Source organism: Platalea leucorodia (genome assembly GCF_965183815.1).
Source record: "Platalea leucorodia genome assembly, chromosome: 17".
In the NCBI taxonomy this organism is placed as follows: domain Eukaryota; kingdom Metazoa; phylum Chordata; class Aves; order Pelecaniformes; family Threskiornithidae; genus Platalea; species Platalea leucorodia.
Window position 1 is genome coordinate 7,259,178 of NC_138839.1, and position 22,251 is coordinate 7,281,428.

The 22,251-nt window shown below is 54.9% G+C and overlaps 1 protein-coding gene across 1 annotated transcript; it reads right to left on the bottom strand.

Moving 5' to 3' along the window:
- Window positions 1–125: 125 nt before the first annotated feature.
- VWA5B1 (von Willebrand factor A domain containing 5B1) lies at window positions 126–20,911 on the bottom strand (the record flags this gene model as incomplete). The annotated part of the gene is made up of 21 exons (XM_082329239.1): window positions 126–890; window positions 1,114–1,237; window positions 1,471–1,540; window positions 1,933–2,007; window positions 2,514–2,639; window positions 2,956–3,093; window positions 3,660–3,977; window positions 4,161–4,383; window positions 6,471–6,658; window positions 7,685–7,880; window positions 8,156–8,341; window positions 9,872–9,986; window positions 11,487–11,689; window positions 11,773–11,883; window positions 15,360–15,536; window positions 18,597–18,721; window positions 18,988–19,119; window positions 19,407–19,549; window positions 19,737–19,959; window positions 20,310–20,477; window positions 20,773–20,911. The coding sequence occupies 21 exons, from the start codon at window positions 20,909–20,911 to the stop codon at window positions 126–128; spliced, it is 3,945 nt and encodes a 1,314-aa protein (XP_082185365.1).
- Between the last annotated feature and the right edge of the window lie 1,340 nt (window positions 20,912–22,251).

A 22,251-nucleotide genomic window follows, 5' to 3' on the forward strand; every position in this document is an offset into this window, starting at 1 on the left:
TTGCTCTAATAAACACACACTGTCCCTGCAGTAGAGGAATTGAGCTCCTTGGAGGTGTTTTCTTGAGGACGGGTCCCTGCTCCCGCGCCCTCAGTAAGCTGCCCAAGCCTCTCTCCTCGTCCTCTTTACACGCTGCTTGGGTTGTAGCACAGCAGGTTGAACTCCAGGTTTTCATCCCAGTGCCGGAGCAAGACAAAGAGCTGCTGGGCTGCGGCTTTCACTGTGGCCAGGCTGTATCCCTCTGGGAAGTCCTGTTTGCTCAGCCACAGACTGGCCTTGGCGGCCACCAGCTCCCACTCGATGAAGTAGGAAGCCGAGCTGTGCTCCAGCCAGGCCAGGGCCACCGCCGTGGCCCACAGCATCCCCTCCGGCTCTGTCTGCTGCTGCAACTCAATGTCAAAGAGCAACGCCTGGACCTCAGAGCCATCTGTCTCCGAGCCCTGGCCGCTGTCAGCTTGCCACTCGGCCGAGGCCGGCGTGCTCTCCGGGGAGGAGAAGCGGCGGATGGTGATGGCCGGTGGAGAGAGTTCCTTCTCGGCTTTCAGGGCTTTGGAGATGCTTTCCACTGCGCTGCCTGAGAAGTGGCGAAGGCGGCCAGCATCTTCTGCGTGGCTGCCGGGTCCCTCCGGCACCGCACCCAGAGCGACGTCTCTGGTGGTGGGACTCTTCCCGTGCGCACCATCGGGAACCAGGAGCTGCCGGCCGGAGCCGAGGCTTTTGTGCTCCCCGGAGGGACTGGCCTTCTTGCTGCTGTAGGAGCTGGAGGGGCTGAGGGCCAGGCGATGGCAGGCGAAGGGAGATGTCCACTTCAGCTTCTCCATGGGGATGTTGACGGCGTTGCAGAAGGCTGAATTCATGAGAAAGGCACCGCAGGCCAGCTGCAGAGACGCCTGCAAGGAACGGTGGGCACATAGAGAAGCTCTGAGATACCAACCACTTCTGGGAAGTTCAGGCAAAAGGCATGCATGGATGGAACAGCTCTCTGTCTCTGAGCAGACCATCGGACATGGCCATCAGAGACAGCAAGAGGCAGGATCCGGGGGAATCCTCCTGCCCTCTGCTCCCCTGCAGTGACCATGCAACCCTGACAAGACCCAGGAAAAAGCTGCTCACCAGGGGAAGGTAGTCTATGTTCTCATTGTCACCCTCGGAGCCGGCTTCGCTCACTCTGCTTGGAGATTTACTCATGAACCCTTTGGCAGCTCGAGTCAGCAGCCTGGTTTTATTGAGGGTCAGCCTGCAGGAGGACAAAAAGGTGGCTGTTACCTCCGTGTCCCTCCTGATGCCCACCCTCCCCTCCAAAAACCATCCCTGGTCCTCAGACACTGGCACCACCCTCAGTCCTGGCTCTGGCCGCTAACCCCAGGGCGTCCCTCCGTTCCTGCAGCTCTCTCAGACTTGTGTTTGCATCAGACCCATGGACATGCAAGACATCTGCTAAGGTCAGAGGAAGGTCAAGAAGGTCCATACCTTGCAGCAAAGAGGCTCTCGATGGATTTTTGGGCTTGTGCAGAGGAAGCAGACAGGCTCTGTAATGGCCCTGGGAAGAAACACAAAGCTGGAGGTAAAATGAGGTGCTACAGGAGGGCAAAAGGGAGCAGAGTCTACGTGCTGGGATGTGGGGTGCCTTGTTCTGCTGCTGAGTCTTTGGCAAAATCTGTCCTCTCTCCCCTTGCCTCATTTTCCCTATGTGGATAATGAAATTCCCATGCTTCTCAAAAATGAAACTGGGGGAAATCTGTATCAGGGGCCCCATCAGGCTCTGTGCTTAGCACCCCTGGAAGGAGTCAGGTCTTGTGCACACAGGGCTAATTTTAGGTCATAAGGTTTTATGAAAACCCCAAAAACTCAGCAGAAGTACTTGGTGAAGAGCCCAAATCATGGACTCGATGCACCTACACCCTGGCGAGTACCATCAGCTCTTTCCCCTACCTTCGGGGAGACCGCAGCGCTCCCAGCTAGAGGAGGAAGGGGTGCTGCAGGGCGACAGGCTGCTCTCCTCTGCATCTGCAACAGAGGAACCACATCAGCAACGCCGCCCAGCCGAAATCGCCACCCTGCCAGGCTGCGGCACGGCCGCTCTCCCTCTCCGTGGCATTATCAGGTTAATGAGCCTGATCAGGGGTGATTTTAATTCAGCTGCAGACCTGACAATGCCAGACGAGGTCCAATCCAACTCGTCTTCATTAGCGGAGGATTCGATGACAAGCAAGTGTCTCACATCCCCTTGCCTCTAATTACACCCGGTTTCATCCCTCACGTTATCTGTGTTGCGGCTGCCAATTAACTTCCAAGCATTGTCAGCAGCCACTGCCTGCGACTTGGGAGTTTCAGGGTAAACTGCAGCTTCTTCCCCGTTTAAGGAGATGGACTCCAGCCAGACACGTGTCTGGTGAGCACCATATTCAAAGAGGAAGGCAGAAGAAAAAAAGGCCAGAGAAGATGTCCCTTCATAGACTACGCCACTGAGATCTGTACCACCAGGAAGGAGACAAAACCCCAGGGAATCTTACTCATGCCGTAAAATCCATCGTCTCCATTCTGGCCGCAAGCTGACTGGGGACGTCCAGGGGAAAACCCACGGTGCCTTCTGTTTCCTGAGCTCAGGCTCCTCTGGCTGCCTTGCTTGGATGCTGCCCCTTGGCATGAGAGAAGGGAATTGCCAGCGTTAGAGAGGGACTGGCACACACACGTTGGCAGCAAAACTCACAGACTGATGAGCTTGGTCATCTCTGGGCATCCAGACCTAAGAGTAGACCTTTTGCCTGGCCACGGGGAAGAGGTTCTTGCCACCAAGAGTGGCAGGCATGCTGTTAGGCTCAGCCATGGCCTTGGGTATATAGGTCTGGTGCCGAATTGAGCCGTGGCTTTAAAGGTTTTTCTCTGAGTGAGGTTTCTCAGGTGACACCCTCCCTCCCAGGACAACGTTTCACCCCTCCGCCGGCCCCATGTTACCCGTGTGGGTGTACTCGACGACAGTGGGCAGGTAGGCGTTGGTGCTCAGGTCCACCGGCATGAACGCCGTGTACTTGCTGATGACGTTGCAGGCCTTGCTGGTGTGGACAGCGTTGACCTGGTACCTCCGCCCGGACCCTGCCACGTGAGAGACACCGGGGTTAGAGTCCATGTGCCCCGTGGGCTCCAGCCACTCCTCGGACCCAGCTCCCAGACCCACCTCCATGCTTGGGCTCCATGCCCAGCAGGGACTGTGTCCCTCTAAACTCTGCCTACTGCTTCTTCTGCTCTGATTTTACATGCACAGATGCACTTCATGGAAGAGAAGTTTGACAAGACCCAGGGACACGTGCAGCCCAGAGCAGTGATGTGTGGCTGCTGTTGGACCCTCTGAGTTTGATGCCACCTCCCAGCTCCAGGTGACTAACTCCTTAAAAATAATCACCGTCACCCGATGTGTGAAGCAGAGGAGCACGAGCTTGAGCACGTTAATGTGCAGCGAGGCTGCAGAAGCAGGAGAAAAGTGCAAGGCAGCTGGAGAGGGGCTGTCATTTGGGAACTGTGTGAGACATTCCCTAATATTTCACCACTGCCTGCCCTTGTATTAACTCGAGAGGCTGCTGAAACTGCTGGAAAGCCCACCCCGAGGCAGGGCAGGGTCTGCCTGCAGCCAGCTTGCAGGCTGGCCGGGAGCTCCGCGTTACCGTGCTCGATTTCACACTCCTTCTCGGCAAGCTGCTCAAAGTCCCGGATGACCGACTTGGCTGCCAGGTGGTGGAAGGTCTCGCTCCACAGGTCTGCGTCGCCGTCCGCCTGGCTCTCCCGCTCTCCGAAGAGAGGGCGGATATCAAAGGCGACTTCCCACTCCACGGGCTCATTGCTCCTTAGCCCCTTCACCACCGCCTTGCAGAGGGTCCTGGGGGAGTGCAGGGAGCCGCGGGCAGTGCTGAAGTCGAAGTCCTGGGGTTCCCAGTCGGAGGAGGTCTCTGTTTCAAACGTGAAGGAAGGATGCTGGGCAGACTCTGCAGAGAGGGGAGAGGTGGATAATTAATCACATCTGTGGGAGCTGAATTCCCCACTGCCACCAAGAAACCATAATTAATACTTCCTAATTTTCACACAGTGGCACAGAACGTGGTGCAACGCCACCGAAATCCCGGCACGGACAGGTGAGGCTGGCCGTGCCTCCCTCTCTCCCCAGTTACCCAGATCCCCAGGGCTCCGGCTGTCCGACGAAGACCTCAGACTCGCACTGGCATCGAGTGGTCCCAAACCCCTTCCCGGAACCGCCTGCTGCAGCCCATCCGGCACTGGCGGGGAGTCGGCGTCGTGGCAGAAGGACATGCAGCTCCGGTGGAGCAGGGATGGCCGCCGAGCGCCCGCACCGCGGATCCTCGTGGCAGAGACATGCGGGCTGGCTGCGAAGGGCTGAGAGCAGAGCAAACGTTAGGGCTGGAGCCGGCTGCAGCCGACGGCATGGACGTGCTCTGTCCCTTCTGATCCGTCTGCTCCCTGCCCGATCCCCGCGTGAGATGCAATCGTGCAAACACACAGGTCCCTCTGCTCAGCCCCGGCTGGGATCCGCGCCCAGACAGAGCCCTCCATCAGACCTGCAGGGTGTCCCCAAGGGACCCTGGCCCCCGGGGCTCCTTCCCCAGACAGGCAGAAGGTGAAATATGAGTTTCATCCCTCCAGACATTTTAATGACTTCACGTGGGAACCAAAGGAAAGAAGAGAGACAGAAAGATCAAGGACCAGTTGCTTAGTAACGAAAGGAGAGGCGCAGGGGATGGGGAGAAGGGAATTTTTATCTTTTTTTTTTTTTTTTTGAGACTGTTTCTCCACTTTCAGGAGACATGAATCCCCCCTCCATCATCTCCGGTGCCACATCCCGCACAGACGTCCCCCTCCACGGCTAGCAGAGACACTGAGCTCTGGCTGTTTCTATCCCCGTCCCCAAGGCTGTGGGAAGGTCCCCCTAAAACCGACTGTCTCTCTATCTTCCTAGCAGAACAACAGCAAGGGACGGAGGTGGTAAAAAGTGGTGGATCTCAGTGCTGGATGGAAAGATGCTTTCTCTGGGTGGCAGGCAAGAACATGGCCTCCATCACCACCTAATTTTTGATGCTCTATGAGACCACTAGCAAAAATGGGAGGCAGGCAGCTCCAGGAGCTACTTACCAAGCTAGGATTGAGATATTTAAAAGCAAGCCGGTCACAGAAGCCCCTGCCAGACCCTTTCCATTCAAAATCTGATCCTTCTCCTGCCCGAGCTCTCCTCCCAGCCAGAGGAAGCCAGCCAGGAATGACGCCGGGGGTTTAAGCTGCCCATCGCAAGCGCTGATCTTTCCTTCCCAGCACGGCGCGCGCGGAGACGAGCTGAGGGCTCACGTTCACATCCCTGAAAATGTCAAGCCCTGGCAGCCAGACTGGGAGCTGGGAGAGCTGCTGGGAGCCCTCACAGCACGAGGGATAGCAAAACCAGGCTGCAATTAATTAAGACCAGGATGCATGCTGTTAACCATTTGCTGTCCTCCAGAAGGGAGTCGTTTCCATCCCTGCCTTCACGCTGAGCATCCTGTGGGCAGGAGGATGCTCCGTGGACCTTCGCAATGCAGTCAAGGTCACAGGTACCCCTAAAACCTACCACTGCTCGCCCTTCGTCAGGCGATGCTGTTCACCACCCTCATTGCTGCAGCTGGAAGGCAGAGGTCTCGTTCCCCCCTGTGGAGTGCTGCCCTTCTTCCCCTTCGCCCCCCATCTCACCTCCAGCCCCCCTTCACCCAGGCGATCTCTAACCCGCAGCAGAAGAGAAACGAAAGCCCCAGACATCCCGCTCCGAGTTTCCATAGGAACAAAAGTGCTGCTGGTCCTCCCAGCCCTGCAGATGCTGATTTCAGAGCCCAGCATCCTGGCAATGCCGAGGATGGGAGAAAACCATCCCCACCCTTCCACAGATCAGCCTAAAAAGCTTCCCAAATTTCACCTGCTATCTGCTGCAGGCAGGGGACATAACACTGCTCAGCAGATGTATCATCACACAGGTCCACGTCTCAGCCCGATGCTGCGTACGGGCTGTGGCTCCAGCCAGCGCAGCGGGGGAGCTGCTTCGGGACTGACTTTCTTTTCCCCTGCAGGGCACAGATATGCCACAGCCAGACAGAGAGTTTGCATCGCATAGCCAAACTCCAGGGAAATACGAAGGAAGCAGCAGCCTGGGGATCAGATGAGGAGCAAAGTGAAGCACAGGCCACTCAGAGGAAGGGGAGAGGCATTTAGCAAAGAAAAGCTGGGCTGCCATGGGGAGGCACTGCTATGGGATATCAGGATGGCACTCTGCTGCCTGCTTGGCTTGTTTCCTACGTGTTTGTGATGTGCTGCAGCACAAAGCACGGGCACAGAGATATATATATCAGGACTAGTGTGAGCCAGGCTCTTTCCCCTATGCATCAGACTTCCTCGCTGCTGCACGCTGGCCTCCGCCTGCAGGCGAAGCCTCTCCAGGGGTCACGTACCTGGAAATCCACCTGCCAGGGCTCGGGGCTGACCTGCTGCAGGTCCTGCAGCTGGGTTTTCCGCAGGGGGTTTTTCACCAGGGTGGTGCCGGGATCACTGGCCGTGGGCACCTTCTTGCAGGGCTCGTGGTCAGCTATTTGGGTGGTGCTGTACGCCCGTCTCCTGGAAGAAGCCTTCACGTCTGTTCCTGCATGGTGGGAGAGAAGATCAGCTCCGCTCCGAGAGGGACCAGCCAGCACCGTCCGCCCTTGGCTCAGGGTGGGCAGCAGGGAGCCCAGCCCTGCGGTCCTCCCGGGGCCGAGGGGGCCACGCTCAGCCCTGCCCTGTTTTAAGCAAAGCAACGAAACCACAAAAGAAAATAAGAGCCTGCTCTCAAAACTCCTGGGGATGTCGGGAGAGCAGGTTGGGGAGGTTTCGTCTGAGCAGTTTTCAGCCAGAAAAAGCCTGACTGCATTTCCCCAAACCTCCCTAGAGAAGACAAAAAGTGTTTACTAATGAAATTTCATTAACGCAGACATTCTCCTGTCAGAGTAAAATTTCATTTGGCAAGGCATGATTTCTCATTGCTTTTGACAAGGTTGAGGGGATGCGCAGCACAGTTCCTCTCTGAGTATAAGGGAAGAACATCCCGTGAGTAACAGAGGTTTCCTCGTCCCATGGAAATGCAGCCAGCTCTGGGGTGCAACCAGCCGCTTTATGCCACATGTTGCCTGACACAAGCGCCCAACCGAACTGTGATGGTGAGGGGTGACACCCTGGGGACAGGGCTTTGGATCCATTGCCCACCCCGCTCCTGACCTTGAGCTGCAATGTCAGGGCTTGCAGGGAAGCGACGGCTTTGCAGGTGCAGGGACAATCTAGCTGGGCTCCCCATTTGACCACTCCTGTCCTTCTCTGCACACCGGAGGGCAGCTTGGGAAGCTTGTAAATAATTATGTGGCCAAAGCTAGAGCTGCTTTGAAATTCTCCAGGGAAGCCAGTTCTCCAGGGCTTCCCTTGATTTCCTGACAGGTTTGGATAAAACATCCAAACCAAATAGACTCGCTCAAGCCTCGGGAGATCTGTCATCCCTCCTGCAAACCCCTCTGACTCTTTGCAGCGATACAGCCAAAGAGACTTATTTGTCAGACAAGCAAATTGGCAGAGCAATGACAGAAGCTTGATTAGAAAGACAGGGGCATCACACCCACACTTGTACAGAGGAAAATCTGACCGGTGTCCGTGTCCGATTCTCCCCCAGGATCTCTGCCCACCACCAGGTGATCGGGGGTGCGCTCGACGGGGCAGCAGCCCTCCGAGTCTCTGGAGTGGTTCCAGCTCTCCACGCCTGCTCCCTCCTCCTGGGAGTGAAAGAAAACAGAGCTGCCCGACTCCTGGGAACGCATCATGCTGTAACGTCGCCTCTTGTCCTGGGGGAAAGCAGAGAGAGGGAATAGGTCCTACCACTGCATCCACCAGCCACCTTCCAGCTAAGAGGAGCCACTGCTTGTGCACCAGCGCCCTTATCCACTGAGCTCCTATTTCTCCCCGATGTCTCACCCACCATCTCCCTTGAGAACAGAGCAAGAAAGCAAGAGACACAACCTGACCACGCACAAAGAGCTGAGAAGCCCGCTTGTGCACGTGCACACCAACACCCCCTGCTCCCGGGACAGCCCCACCAGCCAGCGCAGCACGGACTCACAGATCTGGGGTTGGAGATGTACGGGGAGGTGTCACAGATGATGCCGTAGCCGACCAGGCGGTCACCAGGGAAGAGGCAACTGGTGCTGATGGGGGAAACCAAGACCTCGGTGCTCTCGGGGAAGACCCACTCCACGGACACGTCACTCAGGACCGGCGCCATCGCCTTCTTCAGCGACTTGATCATCTGAGGCAGAAAGCAAAGAGGAGCGGTTATGCAGCAAGTGGACGTGGTGTGCGCCACGGTGCACGTGCCATGTGTTGCAGGGGAAGGGGAAAATTTCCCCAAACAAATCCATCAGCTGATCTGTACCCTCTCCTGACCTTAGATGGGAGCCTGCTCCCTCTTCGACTGCTCTGATACCCATCCAGCCCCCCCAGCCCCTTGGCACGGTTATACCGAGGGCAGCAGAGCAGATATTGGTAAAGCCCAGGGCTGATCTCACACTGCATGTTGCCAGCTCAGAGCAAGGTGGGAGCTTGTGGCCAAAGGTATCCTGCTCCAGTGCGAGGCAGCATCCCCTGCTCCCCCCCAGCACCCAGGGAAAGCTGTTGACCTTCAGTTGTCTGAGCCCCGGCCCTGCCCCAAGCCCCGACACTCACGCACCGACTGACAGCACTGCTATTTTTGGTACAGGTCCCTGCCGGCACAAGCCACTGCCGGAGACCAGCAATGCTCTGCCAATGACACATGTGGAGAAGACCGATATCCGTGAATATCTCATGGACAAACCTACCAGGGAGCCATCTACAAGAGCTTTCCTGCACACCAGGGGAAGCGAACACCAGATTTAGAGGCCGAACAGCTCAAATGTTCTCTATTGTTCACTGCTTTTTCACAGGCTCAGGAAGACACACCAGGCTGTGTTTTATAAGGCCATTAATTGATGCCTCAGACTGCTGAAGGCACCAAGCTGCACAGCCTGCAAAGCTCTTTATTAATAGCTCGATAAAAAAAAACCTCTCCCTTCACTGTCTTTGCTTTTAATTTACATCAGAAATGCTGATGCCAATCTGTCTTAGAGAGGTGTTTGTGTGCTCCAGGTTCCTGCAGAGGGGTGGACTGCTGAACTCCTCCGTTTGAGATCAGGAAGGTAGGAGCCAGCTTTTTGGAGATATTTAGGAGCTAAAGACCCAGTTCTCTCTGAGTTTAGTCATCCAGCAGAAGACGGGCTAGGCACCGTGCTTTCACCAGGGGACAGAGCCATTCTGACGGTGTGTTTGAGGCACATCGGTTTACTCAGTCTTCATGGGGAGAGTGGAAATGAAGAGCCTCCCCTCTTTGCTTTACAGTTGGCTTAACAGGCAAAGCTATCGCAGCGTATTCCTCTCCCTCAAACCCTGGGTACTTCTTGCCTGAGCAACGCCAGGGCTGAGCCTGACTTCAAAACTAATTGGCTGCTTTGATGCCGGTTCCTCTGCCCTCGCCGGTGTCTGAGGCAGCAGTTACCTTTGAAGCCAAAGCTGCGGTATCGCGGCTATCGCTTCTCCCCATCCCCGCGCGGAGGGTAAACACACCCTCCCACTCCCTCTGACAGCCGGAGATGAAGATGCTCTTTCATCCCCTCCCGCTCGCCCACCTGCTGCCGAGTGGGAGTTGGAAAGGCAGCAGCAGGATGGGGAATAAGACCCACTAGTGAGCCGTGGCCTCCCCCTCGCTGAACCAGAGCATCGTTACAGCCTGACGAGGTGGTCCCCTGGGAGCGGGCAGCCGTACCTTGGGCTGCAGCCTCTCGCCCTCCGCCAGGAACTCGGCGATGCCCCTGGACACGGCAGCCAGCCCCCGAACCAGTCTCCTGCAGGCATTTGGCCCGATGCCGAAGCTGTAGCACCTGTAAAGGGACAGGGAGCATCCGGATCCAGGGGACAAGCCATCCCAACCCCCAGCCCCACGCCGCTCACCCACTCCCTGCAGGCAGAAGACCCCCCCCTGCCCGGCTTTATCCCACTGCTATGCAGTTATCCAGCATGTCCGGAGGAAAATAAACCAGTTCCTCTTTTAGGTGGCTGGCGGGAGGGTTGGGAACCGCCAGCCCCCTCTTCTCAGCAGACCTCAAATCCCTTCCCCGAAGAGCAGCCTTCAGCTGCGACGCTCAGGGGCTTCCCAGCAGGACCCAGCAGGCCCCCAAGCCCTTGCCTCCTCTGCAAACACAAACAAGCTGCTTTGCTGCCAGTTCAGCTCTTTTCCCTGCTGAGTGTCTGTGGTCAATAGCACTAAAGACCCAGTAATTATCTCTGCTCACAATTAAAATAAACGCTTTCTCAAGGAAAGAGGAACCAGCCAGGCGAGGCTGCTCCCCTGACTCCCAGCTCAGTGAGTCAGGATTTGGTTTTGGCTGAAGGCTGCAAACCCAGAGCTGAGCTGGAGCTGGGGCAGGGAGGGCAGGAGCGAGCAGTGCCCGGTGGGGATGGATGCGGTAGGAAGCCAGGAGGGATGGGGATGGGTGGGATACAGCGTTCGGCCAGGGCAGGGGATAGCTGAGGAAGAAACCACCTTCAGCAGCAAACTGCATCTGCACAAGGGGCTTTCCTCTTAGAGGTTTTTAATCCCCAGCTGGCTGCAAATCTTAGGTCAGCCTCACACCCTCTTAAATGAGGCTCTGATCTTTTGAGACAGGGGCCACACACACGGCTTGGCGGTGCGCTGGGCGCTGCCTTCCAGGGTCACCTGAGACCACGCTCTGACTGATGGCGTTCAGCCCACCACCACGCCTCTCTCAGAGCGAGGGGTGCCCTATACAGCTGGGAAGCAGTTACACCTCCATATAGTAAAAAAAGGACAGAGCAGCTTCCCTGATAAGCCCTGAAGGCTGAGGGATGGAAGAAGAATGAGGTTTTCTTCCATTTTTCTTATGTTTCATGCCCCTTAAAGAGGCAGAGGAGAAACCAGACCAGCCTGTCATCAGGGCTGGGGAACCAGGCTGGGAGCTCGATGCACAAATTAGCTGCTTTTTACATCGCTCTCTTTCAGCATATTCAATTCTGCGCAGCCCCATCCTGGAAGCAGCTGGGGCCAGACCCAGATGTGCTTTAAAAAAATAAAACAAGCCGGCAAGGAAGATTGTTCGTGTGTCAATCTCTCCTAGCAGGAAGCATCAGACGAGAGCCTGTGAAGTTGTCAGCCCAATTATCCTGCTTTTGATTGTTTAAAAAGCATCTGAACTTCTGGGATCTGTTCCAAACCCTTTGAGGTTCTCCCATGCCTCATACCAGCAATCTCTCCTGCCGCTATCTCTGAAGCGGGTACGTCTGTGAGATGGAGCCATGTTCAAGGAGAAGCATGTCCCCCAGGATTTTGCCCCCGTGGCGGTGATTCCCGCTGCCCTCCGTACCTGGTGGAGCAGGAGTGGTTTCGCAACAGCTCCAGGACCTTCCCTGTGTTGCTGATGGCCCCGTGCGTCAGCAGAAAGAGCAGTCGGGGATGGCCCCTGTGGATGGGCTGTCGAATGACCCACTTCAAAGGCGATAAGATGTTGGTGCCACCCATATCAGCCCGGATCCTCTTGATGCTCTCGCAGGCGATGGCCAGGCTCTCCTGCCCAAAGGAGCAGCAGAATGGTCAGCCTCTGCACCAGCGCCCTCCGAGCACCAAGGAAATGTGGCTCCCCCTTCACCCACCTCGCAGTAAGTCTGACTGGCAGGAAAGAGGGTCTTGAAGGTGGATCCAAACCCAATGACGTTGAAGAGACACGCTGGCATCAGGCTCTTGAGAATGACCAACAGGGCATCCTGGGGGGGGGGGGAAAGCAAGCAGACATCAGGCACGCTGGGTCTCTCCCCGGCTGCCCCAGCTTCACCAGTACAAGGTCTGCCCAGGTCCTACCTTGCCATCACACCTTACTCCCACCGGCATTTGTCTGCATGCATTTGATATTAAAACAACCATTTCTTTCACATGAGAACTGCACTGCATGTGAAACCACCGCATATTACTCTGCTCATTCCAAAGTCCCTTAATGATATTTGGGTCCCAAAGCAAGGAGGAAAATGGGGAGCCTTCAAAAAAAAAAAAAAAAAAGAGCAGAACAAATTTTTCTGTTTGTTTTTAACTGATTAAATTTGTGCTTGCAATACGGTACTGCAGCACGGAGCTAGTGGGTGAGAAGCAGAGTGTGAAATTGAGAAGTGCGACACGCAATGCATTTCAATGTCCAAACTTGCAGAAAATAAACAAACAGCTTAAAGTTACACAAAAGGAAAAGCCTCCCCCATCCCCAATTCTCTCGTATTCATAGCTGGCATCCATTAAAATAACTGGGAGAGACAGTTTTAAGCTATTTTCTTCACCAGAGGTTGTTATCTAACTTGCCTATTCCTGGTCTTTACATAAGGGAAGAGCAGTTTAAATTGTCTCAGACATGTGATGGCCATGGACAACTCCAGGACGGAGCTTGTGTTAGCAGCCACTGGGCAAGAGCTACCCAAGGAGCTCCTGAGCTTGCAGGGGCAGCAGGAGCAATTAGCGTGGCAGGAGAGGGAGGCCAATTTAAAGCAAAGTGCTGGCAAGGTTCAGGAGCGGCTTGGTTCTTTCTGCTTATATGCTGATAAAGGCAGACTCCTGCCAGTCTGCCTAGGGCAGCAGAAACCCTAGAACCAGCCCCAAGAGAAGAGCTGCCAAGGTCAAACGAGCGAGAGCAGCCTCCTTGCTTTGTCATAGGCAGTGGCAAAGACCGAGGAACCGTGGAGGGTGGGTGCTGGAGCTGCCCGTAGAGAACCCCCCTGCCTGGGAAGAGCCACAGGGAGATGGGTGGCAGGTCAGCCGGGTCCCCGACCCCTGTAAGACTCAGCAAGGCAGAGCCGGAGCACTGCGAATCAGCGAAATAATGTACAAGAACGGGGCTGCCCTTTAACAGGCTCCAGAGGACTTTAAACCAAGCTGTTATCTCAAACCTACGAGAATATATTTATACCACTGCTTCCCAGATGGTTCCTGGGATGCTGACTCTTCCAAATCTCAACACTGACATCCCACCTCGGAACTAATTACAAGGAAAAAAACAGATTTCCAAATATTTTTCCCAAAGTGGGCAACCGATGCCTGTTTTCTGTTTCAGCAAGCGGAAAGATTTATTGCTTCTTGTGGTAAATATTGATCTTGATCCTGTTGCACTCGATATCTATACGGCAGCTCAATAAGAAGAGATGTTTGCCTCCAGAGAAGTCAATTCCCAGTTATTAGTCTAGTTTTGCCAGCAAGCCCACCCGGTGTGGGCACCATCATGGGCCTGGCTCTTCTCCTCGGCTGCATCGGGATGGGAAAGGAACCAGCTGCAGGAAATTTAAACCCCTGAACTTTCCACCCCAGCCACTTTGGCCGAGTGCCCTCCTGCTCGGCAGTGAACCGCGTCCTCCCGGCTGCAGGCAGCCAGCCCACGCCGGACCATCCCCTCCCCGTTTGCATCTCTGCCAGCACCACCACTCTGCAGCTCAGCTTTCCCCGCTGCGCACGTCCGAGCCCTGCCACGCCGCTCGCCCAGCAAGCTGAGGACGATGCAAATGTCTCCGTCAAGTGTAACCCACCCAAACCCACTAAGAACAGCCCCTGCCACGAGGTCCCTGATATTTGCAAGTCATAAACAAGGATGGGGGACTCAAAAGAGAGACGGTGGTTTTCTCCTTTGAGGTATCTCCTCCAAAATCTCCGATACCTCCCCCAAACTATTTTTGCAGAAGGGGAACAGCCTTTTTCCTGTTTTTACAGCCCTCCTGCAGATGGGAGTCCCAGTTCAGGACCTCTCAGAGAAGGGCTATGTCCCTGCAGGGTCCCCATCCCCATGGGACAAACCAGACTCCATGGAAGCTGCAGAGACCGTGGTGCCCAAACCCAGCCACGTTGCCAGTCAGAAAGCAAAAATCTGGCCTGGGGCAGAGATGTCTCCTGATTCCCAGGCTCCGAAAGGTGCAGAGGGCAGGCGGTACCACCTTTGGTGGATGCAGGGACAGGGGACAGCCTCCCTATCCCAGGGGACCTGCTGCAGCCGTCCTCAGGCTCCCCGGCATCCCGATCCTTGTTGCCGGAGGTGGCCGTCCTCTGGCAGTTCCCATGGAAACCGGAGACAGATGGGTAAGGAGATGGGCTAGAAGATGCTCCCTGCTCCTCGCCCTGGGCAGCGAGTCCTGCAGAAAGGGGTGCAGCCGTACCCAGGGGAGTTTTTGGGTCTAAATCTGGGTGGCACTTGTGTCAGGAAAGGGTGTGAGCAGGACACCTGATCCAAATGGAATCAAACCCCTCAGATGAAGCCTGCCTCTGCAATTCCCTCGCTGTCCTCAACAAAGATGCACGGGGCAGCGCAGACCCATGCCCTGCTCAGGAGAACGCGATATTCATCAAGCTATTGGGGCTTACCTGGCTCCGAAAATCAAGACAGAAACTTTCCAAAAGAGCTTTTGCCAGAGACTGCAGCTTCTCACCGGGACCTGCCAGCTGGCAGGCATCAGACACCAACCTGGCCTCCAAAGCGCGTTAGGCAGGGATAACGACAATTAAATAGTTACCGGAGTGATTTCCCCGTTGATGGACAGAGTGGTCCCCAGCGGGCTCAGGGCAGGAGCCTCTCCAGATCCTTCGGGCAGTGGCACAAAGCCAAGCCCAGCTCTCGTGGGGCAACCTGCGGCTGTGTAAGAGCCATACCTGACAGGGGAACCTCAGACCTACAAAATATGATGACAAGGCCTCTCTACAGCCCCTTTTTTATCCAGACGTCTCAGCACACCTCTCATAATCCTCCACCAGACTGCAGGTGTTCATTTGTGTTTGAAAAAGGGATGCATCATGTTCAAACAACTTCTCCGGGTGCACAGAGGTGCCCATCAGCAAAATGTCTCCTAATGCATGATCAGCACATCACCCTGAAGTGTCCCTTGGAGCTCCCTGGAGCTTCCCACCTAGGCAGCAATCGCCCCAAGCCCTCCTGGAGACAGGGAGAACTGGAGAAGGGATGCAGAAGACGAGCAAGCCAGCAAAGAAGGGGAAAGAAAACACCTTTGCATTTGATGCGCTGATAGGAAGAAGAGGAAGAGGAACAGAACAGAGTCAGCTTCGCTGCAGGTACCTAACAAGCCACACGGTTGAGATGACTAAAGCTACAGCATATAATTACCCCCCATCCCCTCATAATGAACACTCATCAGCACTCAACAATCCCCACTGCTCTCTAATATTCATCCCTCGCTGGCACGCAGGCACTTGCCCTCCTGCGTGGTACCTTGACGCGGTTGATGTTCACGCCGCTCATGCTTCTGCTGCGGTCTACGAGGAAGATAAACTCTCCTTGGGCTTTCTGGAGGTCTGGCTGGACGGTCCTCAAGTCTGGGCAGAAGTTGAGCATGATGACGGGGTGGTGGGGGATGTCCTTGTTCAGCCGCTTCCTGATGATTTCCATCTGCAAGAAAGAAAAAGAGAGCTCGAGAGGTTTTTCTGCCCTTTTTCACTTCGAGGGAACTCAGAGCAGGGCTGCGAGCCCCAAGATGGAAGTGCGTGGCCTTTTGTGGGCAGGGATCGGCTTGTTCTGGCCTCAGTGGTGACAACACCTGAGCTCAGGCTGTGCCGCAGGTTGTTCTGTCTGTACCCCCTGCGGAGCTGCTCCGCGGGTGAACGGGATTCCTGCCTCCTCCCAGCCACCGTCACGCTTTGCCCGGAGACAAAGGCTGGCAGAAAGCCTAAATCGGGGACCCCCTGCACACGTGGATGAGAGCCTGGAGAAGAAATTAAAAGATCTGGCCCTGCGCAGCACATTGCAAAACTGATTCTCCAAACATTTCATTAGATCCCTCCTGAAAATGTGCTTCATTAGTGCGATTTAGCATCACACTGAGGCACACTGGAGGTTTTGTCCATGGGCACTCAATAATGAAGTGAAGAAGAACATAAAGCCCTCAGCAAGCTGTATTCAGCACTTCGATTCATTCCTGCCGCCTCTGCTTTGCTGTTTTTTCTGCTCATTTCTTTTATCATTTTTCTTTGTATGGATTGAAACGCTCTGGAAAGCTGAACTGGCCGCTCAGGACATCGTTCGATAGGAACCCACATGATGTATGTCTCTGTACTGTACATAGCTCTGATGGCTCTCTGCATTTTGCCTCATTACTTTCAAGTATCAATCTTCATTAAAAATGTGATAAAATTAAACTGGAAAAAAACTCTTGTGATGGGTTTATAATCTGCTGGTTTGTGTCTATAAAGCAGTCCCGGGTCATAGCCACGGCTGCAGTGAATCAGCGCGCGGCTGCTTTCGAGGGAGCTCCGGGACCACATCAGCACGGCCCGTGGCTTTTCGTCCCTGGGTCTGCAGTGTGGAAACATCCACCGCAACAAGCAGCTCGGGCCCTGGGGCCTTTGTTTGCCTTTTTTTTCCTCTTTCAAAGGCTGCTGTTTCTTGCTGGCTTCACCAGGAGTAAACCAGACCCTAAATAACTGGGCTTGTTTTCTCCAGCCGTGAGTCATATTCCTAGATCTACGAGCTAACGACCGACCTTTATTTTACATAACTCACTAAACTCAAGAGGCCCTGCGGATCAACATGTACACGCAGGCTTCGCTTTCAGCTGCGCTGCCTGAGTGCTGCTTCTCCGACCCCTGCGAAAAGACGGCTCCCATTCACAGCAACGAGTACCTCGCCGTCACCCCAGCTCTGCCTCATCCTCCTGCATTTCACTCTCATGCTTTGGAGTATAAATTAATCACTCTCTGGGAACTGGAAGGGCTTTTTCCATCCCCATTTTCCTCCAGCCGTACGACATTATTTTGTTTAACATCTTTCCCAGCATGGATGTTTACCACATTTCAGACTAGAGGGATCCTTGCTGTCCCTGCCCGAAGACCGAATTGTGCCCCCGGACCTACCCGCAGCACTCCCTGGGATGCGCTTGGGGACCCAAGACATAAAATCCCTGCTTGATCAGGATGAGCCCATAACCTGGATTTCCCACTGACTTCAGAGTGAATTTTACAGACAAGGCTTCAGTAAACAGCCTCGGAGCTGCTGCTACAGGTCAGCCAGCAAAGCAAGCATCTCATCTGCGCCGTCTCTTCTCCCCACCTCCCCTCCGTTCCCCTTCACCCGTTATCCAATTACAGTAAACTAATCAGATCTTGTCAACCGAGAGTTGATTCCAGTGTGCATTCGTCCCCACCACCCTGCTAGCTGACGAGCATCCAAGGTTTTTGCATAACAAACCGAGGGATGAGAATTAATTATCATTTACCGCTGAAATTTCTGGGCTAATTCATTTAAGCCGAGAGATGCCCAGTGTCATGCTCTGAGCCGCAGCAATTCTAGCCCATAATCTACCCCAGATATTCAGGGCATTTTCTCTGCTTCTTGCCCTTCTCCGTGCAGTTGCTTCCCAGTCCTCCTGGGGCAAAGAGGTGGGTTTCCTGCAGAGAAATGGCTCTGGAATGATCCCCCCTCAGATAATTTGACGTGCTAAAAGACACAGAAATAATTAGGGAGCCATCTGAGCTGTAGCGTGGGAGTTTCATTTCGTTCCACCTGCCGCACGCTGAACACAATTAAAGGAGACGCCTGCCGTGTGAGCAAGCGCAGTCCTGATCCCAGCATCGCGCTGCACGAGAAAGCGAAGGGCAAAAGGAAAGAGAAGAGGGTTGATGTGTCTCCGGTGAAAGGAGAAATTGCGGCAGCAGAGGGAGGCACCTTCGCAGCAGGTTCGGGATGTCTGCCAAGCGGGGGCCCGGGCTCAGACATGTGGAGAATGAGTTTTAGGGGAAATGAGCATCCCCGGTCACAAATGAGAACATCTGTGCATGTAAAACAGGGAGCTGACACAGTAAGCCCGGGGCTGTGGTTACACAAGTGCGACGTGTGCCTCAGGTGAAGACTCCCCGCTGGAAATTCAGAGGGCTCTGCCCAGTGCACTACCCTTCACCCATCCCAGACACACTGATGTGGCAGCTCAGAAGTGCTAGGCTGTCACTCATTGCTTCAGAATTGCTGAAAGACGAGGCACAAATCCCAGAGCAGATATTTTTCTATTTGCTGATCAGCAGAACAAAGAGAAGTTTCTCCTACCTTGTCTTCAGTTCAGCTCATTATTCTAAGTAAAATCACTTATTTCTCTCTGACAGCTATCCAGAAATGGTAAACATTTACTGAGCAATTAAAAGAATATTTTATTCTATGTCACTGCAATAATTATAATACCCTTAATGCTATAACAATGTACCTATCTAATTATGCTATGCTAGACTAGTACTAATTATACACACAATAACCATCTCGGAGCCTCTTCCACACTCAGTTTATCCAAAGCACTGCAGAATTTTCCCCTCTTCCTCCACACAAGCCCCTCTCTGAGGGAGGATGCTGCAGAGCTTATTGGGCCAGTGTAATATCTGGTAACGCAAGCAAGCAAGCAATCACTTACTTGCACAGCTCCAGTCCCAAGGAAAGCCTCAGCTAACGCCTGCAGCTTTTGCTTCTCACCTTTTTCTCAGCACTGGGGTCCTTCTTAGTGCCTTTAATGAAATCGTTCTTCCCCTTCAGGTGTCGTTCATACTCTGCAGGCGTCATATCACCTTCTTCCATTAAGACGTGAGGCATGTGGGGCTCTGGAAATGCAAAGAATCGGGTGAAGAACAGCCTTAGCTAACCTTGAGGCTTGCAAGAGATGCAGGCACCCTCAGCTGTGAAGACAGAGCAATATCTCTGAGCTTGGGCAGCATGAGCAACCCTGAGAGGGTCCGGGATTCTCTCCTAGCAAGCCTAACCCCTGACAGTACTTGCAAAACCAGAGCTAATCCAGCTGTGTCCAGCACTAGGGGGGAATGTCCCAGGAAGGGGCAAGACCAGCAGAGAGGAAGCAGAGCCCACCTACCACTTGGATGGATCAAGATCTCCACGGGTCTGTCGAAGGTGTGTTTATTGGCCAGCGTGATCACGATGCTCTTGGCGGAGCGAGCGGAGGGGTCGGCGTCTGCTCGGATCTCGTGTGTGGGGCTCTCAACGCCTGGCCGGGGAAACCAAGGTGCGGTTAGGGACTGAGGACAGGGAAGACCAGGGAGAAGAGAGAGCAAGATGGCAGAGGACAGGAACCAAGCGGACTACGTGATGTTTCTGCCGTATCAATGCCCCACGTTAACACCAGCACTGCACTGGTAAATCCACCCCAGCCCAGTTAACTTGCCAAAACAGACTCTACCCTGGGGGGGGGCAGAGAAGGAGGAAGAGTGTGGACATTGCCTTGAGAAGGTGATAAACCAGCCTGCTGCAGCAGGACGGCCCTGGCATTCCCACCTGCCAGCAAGCACGGCCCCCGGATCTCCAGGTGGAAGCTGAACTCATACTCAAAGGGGTTGGTGGCCTCACTCTCCAGCAGCTGAGCCAGGCAGAACCTGCTCCCGTGCTCCGGGCTCCCCGATCCACAGTAGTGCTTGTCCCTGCCGGTGAGATGAACCCCAGTCAACACTGTGCACGTGTTATATCCCCCCAAGAACTGCAGATCTGCCGGCGGTAAAGCCTGCAGCAGCTCTCCAGCATCCCGCAGCAACAGCAGACTTCTGCTCTGCCAGTCCTGCATCCCCCCAGATCAGTCCCAGACAGATCCCATCCCGTGGTTTTTCGTACATTCGGAGCTGGTGGCTGGAAAGGCTGCTGGCGTTCTCCAGGCTGGGCTGGGGGACCCTGGGGACACACACAGCTGGCAGAAGGACTCTCACGGCCCCACTGGGCAGTGTCTGCAGCTCAGAGGAGGTGCTGATGAAGATGGAGATGCTTTCCAGAGGAGGAATCATGCCCAGGTTAGCCACAAAAACAATCCTCTCCAAGTCCTCATCCATCATGATCCTTCCTGCACAGAGAGAGAACCACACCAGGGAGATATGGTGTCACAGTTGTGGAAAATGCTTCTCCCCTGGCCTCCCACGACCACCTCAGCCCCGGATCAAATGCCCAAACCAGCCCTCACTGCACACATCAGCATTTCTCTAAAGAGCCCCAGCCCCAGCCCACTGCACCACTCCTTCAGCTGTCCCGAAGCAACAGCTCTTTCCAAAATGGATGAGACTGCTGCTTTTGGCAGACACTGAAAGGACACGAGCACCACAACCCAAGGCTCAGCCTTTCAAAAGGAACCCCCTCGATGCCATGGCATGTGACAGCCAGCCACCCCAGGGAGCGAAACACCCCTGACCCCCTCACCTGACCCCCTTCCATCGCGAGCTCTTCCATCGGGGAGGCTGCAGCCGTCGAAATACATGTCATCTATTTTGGCTTTGTCTTTGATCTGCACTGTCACAGCACGCCGGGACACGGCCGCCTCAAACCCGATGACAGTGGTGCACTCATCCAAGGGGTAGACAAAGAGACCTGCCAGCCAGAAGGCTTTTTAGCAACACCAAGCACTTGCCCGGACCCACCAGCCAGGACCGCAGGGGCCAGCTCCCTCTTGGCACTTCCATGCATGTTCCTGGGACTTTTCATGCTTCAAAAATTGTAGCCGTGGATTGTTGAGGGTACAACTGAGGATACAATACCCTTGGCTACTCTTCCTGAAAAGATCTAAAGGTTTAAGGAATGCACGGAAACCCAGCGCTGCGATATCCCCACCTCTAAAACTCCCATAGTAGCTCTTGCACTGGGAGCTTCACCCCTTGAAACTTGCCTTCAAACGCCTGGGCTTCTGGGTTGCGGTAGGTGAGCAAGGCTGTCATCCCGAAGGCATAGCCGCTGACGCACGATGTCACCTCCGACGCGGAGAGGGGGAGCGGGGAGCGGGTCGTCCGGTTAATCAGCCCTGGCATCTTCCCGGGGTTGGTGGCGGTGGGGTCACCCACAGCGAGCTGGAGAGAGGTGGAAGGGCGAGAATGAACGAGGAGCCCCGAGTGCTCAAAACACTTGCGTGTCCCCACCACCTCATTTTGGCTTCTGCAGCCCTGAGGACAGAAAGGTGACGAGACCTGGGCTTGATGGCTCCACTGGTGGAGATGGGGATGGAGACAAGACCCTGGTGGGAAGACGCAAGACTTGCCCCAAATCCCCGCCAGCACAAGGGAGGAGGTTCAGATGAAACCTGCCTGGCTGGGGACAGGCAGCCCCAGAGGTCGACATTGCAGCGGTGGATCACGCATCTCACCACCTCCCGCACCCACCTACTCCTTGAGTCTGGGCAGAATGGGCTAACATCTTTTTTTGGCTCTCCTGCTTCTCATTATCCTCCAAACTGACAAGTTTCTCCAGGATAAGACTAGGACCTTGAGAGTTTTCTTTTAGCCTGTGGGAAGAGCAGGCAGGCGGAGGCAGGCATCCTCCCTGCCCTCCCACGCCCTTGCCCACCCGGAGGCAGCCGGTCCCGGCTGCATTTCGGGGCGGTGGCGGTGGCGTGGCTCTGCTGCCCCGCATCTCCAGATCCCTTCTGCAAAGGCTGACTCATCCCTCTGCTTTGCTTAGCGGAGACATTCAGATGCAAAGTGGCTACTTCTGCCAATTACATTTCAACCCTTTTCCCCGAGCAGGTTTTCTTCCGTTCCAGCTCATCTCCCCCAAGACCCAGGGTTTCAAAGGAGACCTTTCAGGTAGCTCTCGGGCCACATCCAGCTCCCCCGGGGCATCGGGAGAAGTTGCTAGGCAGCAGTTCTCCCTGGCTGGCTCTGCAATGCTTTATGCAATGATTTACAAGGCCCAGGAGGAGCCAGCAGCAGTGAAATACATCAGTTTCTCATTTCCTAGCAGTCCTACGTTATTAAAACCACCTTTATATGCAAATGCCACGGAAGACATGAATGGCAGACATCAAGGCCATGAGCTCGCCGGGCGTTCAGGCAGGAAAACGGCATTAAGGGAGGAAAAAGGGAAAGCAAGGGAGAGCAAGCAGGGCTGGTCGGGATGGGGGAGAGCAGCCAGGGCACCGGAGCAAATCAAACAACAGCGGAGGAGAAGATGGAGGGCAGTAAGGAGGGCTGTGTCTCAAGGCACACTCCTGATTCCCAGCCAACAGCCTCGGCCATTCACGATTTAATCCTCCTCTCCTTCCACTGCAAAGGCTGTTCACGCCAGGAGCTGCCCACGGGGGTCGGGGAATGCATCCAGGGGGATGCAACCCACATGGCCAGGATACGCAGGAGCATGTCCAGCTCAGCTGCTC